Source organism: Silene latifolia, chromosome 6, assembly GCF_048544455.1.
Source record: "Silene latifolia isolate original U9 population chromosome 6, ASM4854445v1, whole genome shotgun sequence".
NCBI classification, from domain to species: domain Eukaryota; kingdom Viridiplantae; phylum Streptophyta; class Magnoliopsida; order Caryophyllales; family Caryophyllaceae; genus Silene; species Silene latifolia.
In genome coordinates, this window is record NC_133531.1 from 22,430,087 (window position 1) to 22,442,971 (window position 12,885).

Here is a 12,885-nt window from a genome sequence, read left to right on the forward strand (position 1 = left end):
AAAAACATTACTGATACTTAAAAAGATAAAAGAGGTACAACGTAATAACCTTTGTTCTCTATTTCACCTTCTTGTTAGTGAATACCGATCAGCTCACCATTCAGACGTGTCATATGTGACCTTACAGCCAAATGTGACCCAGTTACTAGATGGTTATGCATTTCACGAGGACGAAAATGAACAAATAAGTCTGTCTGTTAAACCTTGAAGCTTGCAGAAATGCAGGAGTTGAGAGGTCCCGGGTTCGACTACCAGCTGGGGCGATGATCACTTGGCCACTGCAGCCCCCGAAGGGGGTGACTTACATGGTCCATGTGGTGGTGCGGGAATGCATGGGCCCGGGACGATCAACCCCTCGTCATAAAAAAAAAAAATCCGTCTAAAATGAGAATTAATGGAATACCACACCAAAGAATTGAAGTCAATAGCTTTAGACGATCAATTTGGTTTGAAATGGCCTAGGGAAATCTAATTCAAGACTTTTTTTTTGTGACAGCAAAATTCAAGACTCAAGGGCTTTAGTAGAGATCAATTTTTTCCTCAATTACTAGATGGTTGATCATTTCACGAGGACAACTAGGGTTGTAAATGATCTTAGCCGGCTCAACAAACCTTCAGAATTAGAACCCTCAGAATCGGCTCGGTCAAAACTCCGCTCGAAAGCTCGTTTGGGCTCATTTATAATTGTGTCTAAATTTTATACCATAATATTAATTTTATTTTAAATAATACATTATTTAGGTATTTATAAATATATTATAATATAATATTTTTTAGTATTTCATAATCTTATTTGTTTTTTCTAAAAATATTTATATTTAGTTGAATTTAAAAGATAATGAAGTGAAAATAATATAATGACCAAACCCGAGCCAAGCTTGAGCTTCAATTTTTTGGGCTCGACGAGTTTCGAGCCGAACCCAACTCAAAATTCCGGGTCAAGCCCGAGCCTACTCAGGTTCAAATCAGCGCATTTACAACAATGCAAAAGATAAATCAAATAGACAAAATAGGTTGAGTCTTATTATAGAGGATCAATCTAATCTTCTTACGATAAAAGAACGGGCGTCGAAGTTACGGAAGGAAAACAGAAAGGAGGATAACTTGTAAAAAGAGTAGAGCAGTAAATAAGAATGAGAAGGGAGATGGGAATCCGGAAACTTCATTTTCTCGAGGATGCTGCAAGTTTTCTGCATTCGGACAAAGATTCCCTCCCCATTTAATTCCTCCCACTTTTCTCTTTCTTATTTATTACTCTTTTTTTCAAAACATTTTTACACAATGAATCCGAAGATTCAAGTTTCAAAATTTGCTAAAAATTATGTTTTCATTCTATTGGATTCCACATCGCTATCACATAAAACTGAAAACACCTTATAGATAAAAACGGAAGACGAAAACAAAATATCAAGCGCAAATTCTAGTGTAAGGCGATTAGGCGAGACATTATACAAGAATTTGGTTGTGGAAGGAGACTGGTGTACAACAGACTTGCACAAGAATGCGAGAATCACTTGGTATTACTTCCAGCATAAGTTTAATTATCATACAAACAAACTACCAACAAAGAAAAAGCTCACAAACAAGACGGCCAATTGTTAAAACGAAGTAATCAATCAAGAGCTTTTATGGACAGGACGGGACATTGGACGATCTTGTCCAGCCTAAAGAAAAAGCAGGCACATAGGATATTTTAGAAAAATTACACGCTCTAGCTTGCTACCCTTCCCAAATCCGCTAGCCCACTTGTCCATGCGCCACAAAACTTATGTCAGGCCTGAAATGAGTTTGACCCAAGCCACCTATTAGGCAATTAACCACCTCTACAATAATCTGCGTCATTTAAAAGACGGGAAATAGGACAGCTGTGGCTGATGGGACACTGCTTGTGATCGCATTATAGAAAATTACTTCACTTGCCATAAAACTGTATCCTACTCTGGTCGATAGAAACAGGGTAATCCATAGAAGCCAAAACCTAGTAATGTGGTTTACACAACTTCAATTATGGTAAAACAAGCATTTTCAGATCCGGTAAGATCATAATTCACAAGGGACACAACTAATACAAACATTATCAATAGTTCTTCCAAATTCCAGCAACCCAAATTCACATTCTAGTATTCTACCACAGTAACAACTTCTAAGAAAAGTCTGCAATTCATACCAGAATTCTTAATGCATACAGTGCTTTCTTATCTGACATAGCCAGAACGACGCCCATATCCACGGTCAGGACTTCCATATGGAGAATAAGACCTTGATCGGTATCTCCTTGACCTTTCAGCATACGGTGAGCGTCGAGGAGAATAACCCCGGCCACCTCGATAAGGTGAACGCCTTGGAGATCTTCTATGACCATAATCTTCACGTCCATAACCCCCACGAGGTCGGCTACGAGGATGCCCTGCAAACCCAAAACATTTAGACAGTTGCAGAAAAAACTTGGCTGAGACTGTTTGGACTTGTGAGACTACCCCAAAAAGTCTACAGTTGAATAAATATTGAATAAGGATTCGAGCTGGTTTCCTATACAAGTCTCAAAAAAATTCGTCAAATGTTCAAATTAAGGTTCAGACATTAGGAGAGGTTACCTGACTCTCTTGATTTGTCCAAGCCCAAATAGTGTCCTGGAGTTGGTGTCCTTGGCCGTTTCCTCCTTGACTGAAAAGGTAGACAAAAATCTCATTCTATCTACTCTTTTCAACCGGTTAATGTAATGATGTCAAGTGACAGCATATAGCATTGCAGAAATTCTACCACACCACAGTTTCTCACATCACAAATAAAAGAAGGAAAAAATACAACAAAAATTGCAGCAGAAATCCTCCCCATAATTATATTTTAGAAACTTGCATCATTGCATAGCTGAGGACACATATCAATAGACAATGAGTGCATATTGTTAGTTGCAAACGGACAGCAGCTTAACAGCTAAAAAAGAAGAGAAATGAACACGCATATAGTTGATTTTATCAAGAAAAGAACTGTCCATATAATATTAGACACCCAGCTGGCAGCTACAGCGACAAAAGGATCGTCGACATCCTTCAAATATAGATCAAGGTCAACTCTTGATAACTAGGAAGAACACCATATAGCAGACCTATATGGGATATAGCATGGGAGTGGATGGAAAATATAAGTTCAAAAGAAGACTTGAGAAGGAAACAAGGTATGTAATGCACACAGCACACAGTTCATATGGCTGAGAACCTATTGACACCCCAAAGAAAATACACACAATTACACAATTTCCTTTCTCAGTAACAGACCCACGCTGCCAGATTCAGACCCTCCAATGAAGCTACACCACACACACGTTAACACGAAACAAAAACTTTATTCCTCAAGCAAGAAACACACTCGTAACTAGTGACAGACTCCAACCCTAAGGCATTGCTCAAGTATCGAGGAAATCATAACTGTCACTTTAGGTGTTCTAAGTCAAATTTCATTATTCCCCATTCACAAAGATTTAACATTCCAGAGCCAAATGTAGCTATCACTCTCACAAATATGAGATCTTAATTTGTGGCATAGAAAAATCGAATTTCATGTAACATGTGGTTTACGGTGCAAAATGCCAATAGACATGCTTTAAAGACAGGCTAGTGTACAGAACTTTGGTTCATCAGTCTCATCGCTTTTGAGTCCACTAAAAGCAGCAGCTCCTTTGAGCATGTATCCCAACCTGAGTACAATATCTTGGTATTTGGTGTTCCGAAAGTTGAAAATACTTCAGATTAAGTTTGTAAGAGACAATCAGCTTTCTACGAAGAGAGAATTTATTTCACACGCAAATTGCATTTATTATGCCTTGCGACATCAAATGCGATAAACAAAATGCATGTTTTGCGCAATAAAAGTAAGATTGAGTACAAACAAATAAACAATTACTTTGCCGTGATGAAACAGTAATAAAAACTACACCAGCAAACCTCCTTTCATTGCCATATGCACAGACTAACTCATAGACACAAGGAAATCCAAAACCCTAAAGGTAATTCTGCTACACACAAACATCAACAAGGAAATAGGCTACAAGCATGCAAAGGGTAGGAGTTCACTAGTCCAGCAACATAGAAGCATGAAATAGAAACAAAGCCATGCAATAATAGCAACCAACCAATTCAGATTCATCACACATGAGAGAACCAATACCAACAGAATGCATCAGGTATGAAATACCATAAAGCCTGTCTAGAAATGTTGCATGTTGAAAATATCCGTTGATTAGTTGAGAGTTGATGGTGAGTGCGGATGTTGTTAAGTTGTTGGACACTATTTGCTATGTTTAGTTGAGGCATTGAAAATATGTTTAGCTGGCCGTTTCATCAAGCTGTTTGATTAGCTTTGAGATGGATGAAACTGATCTTTGATTGCTTCCAACAAAGCTGACACAATGAAGTCTGAATGTAGCCAAAAACCTCCAGGTTAAGAGGAAAGGGATAATCATATACCTCTTACTATGCACGGCATTGTTATAGAGACTGGAAGCATACCTTCTCGACAGTAATGTAGCGACCTTCAAGAACAGATTGATTAAGGTACTTGATGCAACGATCAGCATCTTCAAGACAGTCCATTGTCACAAAAGCAAAGCCCCGAGATATTCGTGTACGTGGCTCCATAACCAGGAAAACTGAGCTTACCTGAAATAATAGTCATTTAGTTTTAGCAAACGATTTCAAAGATCATTAAGCAGCAATCAGATTATAGCAAAAGCACCCGATTTGGCAATTACCTTTCCCTCTTTGCCAAAATGATCCTTAAGATCTCGTTCTGTGACTCTGGCAGAGAGCCCTGTCACAAACAGGGTGTTTCCAGGATTGCTAACCTCCTCCCTGCCAAATTTATACAAGGGTCAGCCACTTGAGCACACAAGTACAAATCGTTGGCATCATCCCATGTAATCTCACCTCCCACGGCTTGCAGATCTAGACCTGGATCGGGAGCGTGACTTGTATCTAGGTGGAGACGGAGATCTGGACTTAGAAATAGACCTTGACAGCGACCTTGATCTTGCCTTAGGAGGAGATGGAGATCTTGAATACCTTAAGAAGATAAAAGAATAAACCAGCACACTGAAGTTAAATACCACGACAATAAGGATTAAAAGAACTACCATATAGATCATCTCATGGGACTAGACAAATACCACGACGACCATGTTAAGAGATTTTTAAGCTAACCTATGATGCTCAGGCTCTTTCTATAACCTTAAGGAACAGTGCGCCACATTCGACTCTCAAACATGATTTGACACTATATCAATTTTTCTACATAGAACATCAATATGCATCCAAGTCGCAAACTTCTAAGTGAACACGCGACACAGATTTAAACCAGGTTCATCAACCTATAAACCTGAATTTAGGTAGAAGATCCAAACGCTTAAGTCGACTAGTAAAAGTGTTTACACAAATGCAGCAGTTTCAACAAACTTTCGCTATTCCTAGGGCATACTCTTATTACCTTATGACATCATAAAGTGGCTGATTTCTACCACTGGTTTGGATTAAGTTAAAAGTAAAAAAAACAAAATAGTTCTAACGAAAGGTAAGCCTTAAAAAAGACATGACTGGGAATGAGAAAGCAAGAAAGAAAAATCCTCAATCCAAAATAACAAAAAGCACATTGTCAAACAAATAAAGAAATCTATCAACAGACTTCACACAACTCAGCTTTCTGTTCTTCAACACTACCATCAGTCCTACGCTAACGAACATCAAACACTAATCCCCAAGTCAGCAAGCTCAAATTCATCGGCAAATTGTAGCACATTTATAAATTACTCGGAAATAATAGTCAAGCTGGCAATAAACAGCACCAACAGCGAGCCATGCCCTTAGCCTTAATCATGCATTTGTTACCAAACACCAATAACCAACACTAATTTTGCTTCAATCGAAAAAATTAAATCGCCTCAAAGAAAAAATAAACCAGCCCACTGAATCTAAATAGAGCTCAATTGGAGTGAAGAAGTAACAGGCTCTCTGACAAGCAAATGTTACTTCATAATACGGATAGAAAGAATTACCATATAGATCATCTCATGGGACTGGACAAATACCACAACGACCATTTTAAGACATTTTTAAGCTACCTAATACCTATGATGCTCAGTCTCTTCATATAACCTTGAGGAACAGCGTGGCACATTCGATGCTCATACATGATTTGAGACCCATATCAATTCGTTTTACATAGAACATTAAAATAATTACATAACTTGTGATGGACACATGGACAACCGGACAAGCATCCAAGTCGCATACTTCTTGGTGAAAAAAATCACGGACTTTTACCAGCTTCATCTGCCTATAAATCTGATTCTAGGTAATAACACCCAACAATAACGAACTAGAAGATCCAAAGGCTAAGCGCTCAAGTCGACTAGTAAAAGTGGCTATACAGCTACGGCAGTTTCAACAAACTTTGGATAATCCTACGGCATATTCTACTACCTTAAAGCATAATAAAGTGGCAGACATGTAGCACTAGTTTGATTAAGATAATAGCACAAAACAACGAGTTCTAATGACAGGCAAGCCTTAAAAAAGACATGACTAGAAACGGGAAAGAAAATTACCAAGTCCAAAATAACAAAAAGCACATCATCAAACAAATAAAGAAAGCTATGGACAAACTTCAAACAACACGCCTCTCTGTTCTACCATGCTACAATCATTCTTACGCTAACAAATATCAAACACTAACCCCTAAGACAGCAAGCCCAAACCCATCGGCAACTTTCAACACATTTACTCAAGATATACTGATCAAGCTGGCAATAAGATGCACCCAGAGAGACGCATGCCCTTAGCCTTAATCAGGTATTTGTTCCCAAACCCAACTGCAATTGATAGAATTCCCAATGCCGGCAATCAATCACACAACATTCCATCTGTTAGACAGCCTAAAACTCCCCTTCCTCCCAACTTCCTCAGAATTAACCATAACACTTCCAACTCTCTCAACCGATTTTCAAAGCCTCAATCGAATACATTAAATCGCCTAAGAAAAGATCTAACCTTCTCAAATTGCAAAAGAAATTCAACCACACATCACGGTTTTTCGCTTTCACGCCAATCAATCAACAACATTCCATCTGCTAGACAGCATACCCCTCCCAGCTTCCTCAGAATTAACCAAAACAATTCCAACTCTCTCACATCTCAAAGACCGATTTCGCCGCCTCAATCGAATAAATTAAATCGTCTCAAAGAAAGAATCTAATCTTCTCAGATTGCAAAATAATTTCAACCATACACCAAGTTGTTCTCTTTCTAATCAAAAAATTCAAAATAAAAAACAATAAAATCAAGATCAACGTCAATCGAAGCCATTAATTCTGGTTGAGTTGAGAAAGAAAAAAAAAATGAGAAATTTACCTTCTGCGGTGAGATTCGGCCTGCAAAACATAAGAAAATCGGCGAAATTAAAATTAATGGAAGATAAAGAAGCGATTTGTTAATCGAATAAGAAGATGTAGGAGAATTGAGGAAGAAGAATGCGAGATGCTTACCATTTTTTCGATTGCTTCGTGAGAGAGAAAGAGAGAAAGGGGAAATTAGGGTTACGAGTTTGTCGCAGTTTTGATTTGGGGATTGGGCCTAACGAGTAAATGAGGACTATAGACGTTTTATGTTGGGAATCCTCTATTTATTTTCACCCACTCTTCTTTAAGACACGTATATATTTGTCCTTGAAAACAAAGAATGGATTACGATGAGACACAAAAACACTCCCTCTCGATTACGTGGATTATACATCTGATGTACTACATCAAATTATATAGCTTTTGAGTATTAAGATAAAATATTTGAGTTTTAATCTAAATTTTTTTAGTATTATTATAAAGTTTTTGAATTTGTTTACTTAAACTTTAATCTCAAAAGGCAAAAAGTTACATTATAACTCAAAAAAACTACATTTTTGACATCATAAAACTAAAATATAATTTATAAACTCTATAATACTCTAAAAAAATACACAAAAACTCAAAAAGTCATTAAGTATGATGTAGTATATATGATGTACAATCCTTTTTCTCCTCCCTCTCTCCCGATTATTTTTGTTGTTCTCTTTCATTTTTTGGTGTCTTAGTCAATTGTTGTCATTTCTATTTTAGGATTGCATTTGATGAGCAATATGATTATTCACACTCAATTTGGTCCACTTGTCATCTAATAATTGCCCCCCTTCCCTTTTATTGGTCCTTGTGTCAAGACCAAAGGACAACAATTAACCAGGACGAAGGAAGTACATTTATTACTTAAGTAAATAAAGAGTATTGCATACTCCTTAATCTTTCATATTTAAAATGGATATGATCGTCTTCTGAGGAACTAATTTATTTTTTGAAAAAAAAAAAGAACAATCATTAATAGAACTTCTTACGGCACTTACAAAGAATATGTATAATCGAAAACCAATTTAATGGAAACCAAAGAAAAATAATTCTCTTATAAACTAAGGATCTCAAAACAGAATCTAACAATTCGGCTCGTCCTGGTATCGCTATTTCCATATAGCTTTTGATGAGTGGATCATTCGTTTGATTCATTGTGAGAAAAAAATTTACTTCTTCCTAGTTCCAAAGATCATTGACAAATAACTTGCAGCTTTTGAAAGAACACCCGACAAACCATAAAAAAACTACTCTTGTCTATATTACCGATAAAACTAAACCCACTAATAAATGGAAAACCCCTAAATAAGGGACTCAAAAACTATTCTCACCAAAAGGGAGACTTATATTAACCAAAAGATAGATTTGCATACTAATAATTGAAAGATGAAGCAATTTTGAGGTTTACCATCGACCGATTATCAATTTATTTTAGATGTCGCTGGTTAATATAGGGGAGACCGATAGGGCTGTGCGTTGAGCTGGGCTGGTGTGGGCTGGGGACAGACTGGGCTCAGGCCCGACACTAAAGAAGGGGGGGTTGGGTCGGGTCGAGTTACATATTGTTTGGCCCGGGACTGACATATAGTGTTTTTTTTTTGGATTTTTTCCATAGTTTGTCGGGCCAAGCCGGGCTGGCCCGAAGATCTCTGGCACTGGCTCGACTCGGGTAGAGAGGCGGGTTGGGTTGGGATGACCAACGGTCTGGCGGGGCTAGGCCGCACCATTTAACACTCCTAGTGACTGATAGAGAGATGTGTCTGATGATATAAATGTTTTTTTTTTTTTTTTTTTTTTAGGTTATGCATAAAAGTGACTTTAAGGTTGTAGTTGCTTTTGTTTAGAGTTCAGTTTTATCAGACATGATATATAAATGATCATAACTCTTGCAAACTTAAAATTAACGCAACCTAAATCCGAGTCAGTTGACCAATTTACCAGGTCTAGCTGAGAATACGTCACTCCTTTTTTTTAAATGATTTGATTTTGTTATTTCATTGCCTCTAACATGATTTCGCTCACAAGTGAGTGAATCTACGGTGACTAAAAGGGTCACTAAAATTCTCACAATGTTGTTTAGGCTTGTCTTCAAAATATCTATACATCTTTCTCATCAATTGTTCAAGCTTTCATCAATCGGGTTTTACTACATTCCGTCTCTTTTTAATACTCGTAAGAGTCCGAACTTGGCTAAACAACGCTTTAGTTTGAATAATGTCCCTAAAATATGATGCCCAATTACAAGCACAAGTTTACAACAGTTGACACCGTAAAAAACATAAGCAATTCCGATTTCTGAGTGCTACAGATCTTGTACATCATACTCTTACCTCATAAGTAACCTTCCAAATTATGCAGTGCAACAATGTAAACAATCAATCTATGCATCTATTACCATACTTCAAATTTACAATATCGAATTTCCTAGATAATTAAGCTTTCAGTGCCTGTTAAACAACACTACAACAGTGAGATAATAAAGCTTTTAAAAGCAAGCCGGAGCAAACAAAATTAACAGAGACATGGCAGCACTAAAGAAATACGATAAGCCAGCAGATGATATATTACAAACACGGGGCAGTTATGAACAACAGCAACAAGATGGAGAGCATTGAAGCCAAAGAGCAAAATGGTACTCAAAAGGTAGAGCAAGAGCGAGACGAAGAGAAGCAATTGACTTGTGTATCACAAATCTTATCATTTACAATGCTAAATTCAGATATAGTACGCAATCAAAATGATAGAATAACATGTCTTTTAACTAATGCTCTGCACATTCTCTTGTCAATCATAGTTCATATTGTATATAAAAACAACTAGCTTTCTATTGAAATGTCTTTGTTTTCTAGTCGACAACTATTACTCGTTAATTAAACAATACAAACAGCAAACAACAAGAGCAAGAAGTTAATGTTTGCTCAGATTGTATAATTTTGTTTCAGATATGTTCTTTATCCAAGCAAAATGGGAAAGAAGCCATATCCTGAGCTTCGCATCCTTTGCACAAAACCAAGCTCTCATAATATGTCCCCAATTCCACATTACGGCTCAGAGATTTTCCAATTGACCGCACTTGGCAAGTAGCAATATTATAGGACTTCTTCCCATAAACAAGAGATCCACCATCACCCTTGTAATACAATATCCTTGTTTTAGAGCGCCTATGACGGAATAAATTAAATCCATCACTACTCGAAGGACCTGAAAACCATAGAGTCCACTTACTCTTAACACTCTCTTGTTTCAACAACCATATTTTAAGACTAACAGAAGAAATACAGAAAAACGCTAATGACTCCCCAAGAAGAAACAGCGACCTTGAAGTAGTATTTACTTCATCCAACGCATATGGCAGTTCCAAAAAGGAGAAACTTTCCGTATCAAAATCAAGGGAAACAAGATGAGTCGGTTTACCAACTTGATTACCAAGCCAGTGAGCAGACCCCTCACAGAAATAATAGGGCCCAATCAAATTCTTAAAGGACAAACCGTCAATGTTGAGGCCATTATCCCTGACAGCCCATTGTTGATCACTAAGTGTATAAACTGCAACGCGCATCTCTAGAGTTGCTATATTCGTAGCGTGGTTAAATGCGATTACAATGACTTTAAAATCTTTAGTGTGAAGCGCAAATCCAAGTACAAAGCTAGTGTTATACTTGAAATAAGGGGGAAGGGGCCAAAGGGGAAGTAACAACGATTTTCCGACACTCGGATTACATAGTCTCGGACAAGTTTGATAATGGGTCACGCGGCCCATTAAAAGCAGTGAATTACAACTTCCATAAAGATAATATCTTTGAGAACACTTGAAAATGTGATCAGTTTTACGAAGAGTGTCGGCTTTACGAAGTGTTAACAAGGATCCATTACATCCACCTCTTCCCAAACCCTCAAGGGCTAATACTTTACCCGAATTAAAGGGGTTGGTGTTGCAAAGTTGAAGATGCATAGAAACAAAATCAGGGTTATCGATAATGGAACACCAAGATTTACAGACGCACCTGAATTTTAAGACGCTTTTTGCTGGCAAATATGCGAGGATTTGGGTCAACACTTCAAGGGGTATGTATTCATTTGATGATTGTTTCATCTTCCTGCTTTTCATTTTTCTCCAATCGAAAAAGAGGGATTTTTCACCGCCGATGTTATTGCAATGAATTATGAGGGGCTAAAGTAATTCATGTGACGGAGTTAATTAAAAATGTTTTTTTGAATTTTTGGAGTTTGTTGTGCAATGAAGAAATCATGCTTAGTTTTTACCTACATGGAAGGTGTGTCATTCTAAAAGTATGAGAGGGAGAGGTTAGATGTGGAATTTTTGGCTAAATAAGATTCGAGGAAAATACACGACGGCCATTATTAAACTTCTTTTTTTTTCTTTTTTTTTTTCTTTGGTGTTAGCTAGGAGTTTGATTATCTCTACCGACAACTTCTTCGAGGTACTAAAAGCAATTTAATGTGATTGATCCCTTTTAATTTTACTTTTTCATTCGCAAAAAATAACAATCGAACCCATCATCACTTGTTTAAGAGATAGGAGACATTCTCATTCACACATGTTACTTTTTTTTTCTATTATTGTCATTGTACAAATCTTTTTCCTATTAGTGTAGAAATACAGATTACTTTCTTAATTATCAATTGCCTACTTACTTTACCTGAATAGTCGGTTTCTATAACATTGGTATTAAAACTTTTATTTATTTAATACATCTCCTAACATTTGGGGTTGTTGGACACACCAACCTCTTCAACTATTTTCAGTTTCAAATTATTTGAGGTTAATGGATCACGATATCAGTTTTGTTTTATTCCCCGTATTTAGGTAAAACCGCTACTTAAGCTAGCAGCTTTATCTTGTTCCCAAATGTTAACACAACAATAACTTCTAGAAATAGTGAAAAAGTAAAGTTGGGACTTGGACCGGCGACTTCATGTGTTTCATGAATTTCTACTGGGCTAACACAGGCGTTGATTACAAAAGTTGCAGGCTTTTTGGTTATAATTACAAAAGTTGCAGGCTTAATAGTTTACATAATTTAATCATTTTCAAGAAGTTTTTGCATTGTGACACTGTGTAAAGCTACTAATTTAAGTAGCGATTTAGTCGATTTAACCTAAAAATGGGAAAAAAAAATAAAATTGATATTATAAACTTATTGACCTCAAATAGTTTGAAATCAACCCCTGAAAATGAGAAAAAAAAAATCTCAGATGTCGAATGAGCTTAGTGACGGGATCAAATGTGTGCAAGCATGTGTTTTTCTTATTTTTGTTTTTGATTTTAATTAACATAATCCCAGTCATTTTTTAGGTGAGAAATTGACCTTATATTTCCGATTGAGCTTAATTGTAACATAGCTCAAACGTTAGGAGCCTATTTACCACTTCCTTGCTTATGACTTATGAGGGGCTAAAGTAATTCGGTAATTTTCTTTTTTTCTTTTTAAAGCATTTTCGATAAT

The 12,885-nt window shown here is 36.8% G+C and overlaps 2 protein-coding genes across 3 annotated transcripts; both read right to left on the reverse strand.

The window, feature by feature from the left end:
* Positions 1 to 1,502: 1,502 nt before the first annotated feature.
* LOC141586526 (putative RNA-binding protein C25G10.01) lies at positions 1,503 to 7,713 on the reverse strand. 2 transcript variants are annotated; one of them, XM_074407786.1, is made up of 8 exons: positions 7,532 to 7,713; positions 7,398 to 7,417; positions 4,923 to 5,057; positions 4,748 to 4,847; positions 4,506 to 4,655; positions 2,595 to 2,664; positions 2,168 to 2,407; positions 1,503 to 1,777 (listed from the first exon to the last, which is right to left on the reverse strand). In XM_074407786.1, exons 1-7 carry the CDS (start codon positions 7,532 to 7,534, stop codon positions 2,196 to 2,198), a joined length of 690 nt encoding a protein of 229 aa, XP_074263887.1. In that variant the 5' UTR covers positions 7,535 to 7,713; the 3' UTR covers positions 1,503 to 1,777; positions 2,168 to 2,195. The 2 variants fall into 2 exon arrangements, with proteins under 2 accessions (XP_074263887.1, XP_074263886.1); XM_074407785.1 differs by lacking the exon at positions 1,503 to 1,777 and having other exon boundaries at positions 1,980 to 2,407.
* A 2,642-nt stretch (positions 7,714 to 10,355) lies between these two features.
* On the reverse strand, positions 10,356 to 11,525 carry LOC141587753 (F-box/kelch-repeat protein At3g06240-like). Its single transcript, XM_074409221.1, has one exon. The coding sequence runs from the start codon at positions 11,523 to 11,525 to the stop codon at positions 10,356 to 10,358; it is 1,170 nt and encodes a 389-aa protein (XP_074265322.1).
* Positions 11,526 to 12,885: the final 1,360 nt, after the last annotated feature.

What these genes read in the sequence shown, in the direction of transcription:
- LOC141586526 (XM_074407786.1), bottom strand. An exon ending in ATTTTGGCAAAGAGGGAAAG is followed by an intron (nt 4,656 to 4,747) that starts GTAATTGCCAAA and finishes CTATTATTTCAG; the next exon opens with GTAAGCTCAGTTTTCCTGGT. An exon ending in GGACAAATCAAGAGAGTCAG is followed by an intron (nt 2,408 to 2,594) that starts GTAACCTCTCCT and finishes TTGGGTTTGCAG; the next exon opens with GGCATCCTCGTAGCCGACCT.
- LOC141587753 (XM_074409221.1), bottom strand. Translation starts at nt 11,525, where the DNA reads ATGAAAAGCAGGAAGATGAAACAATCATCAAATGAATACATACCCCTT.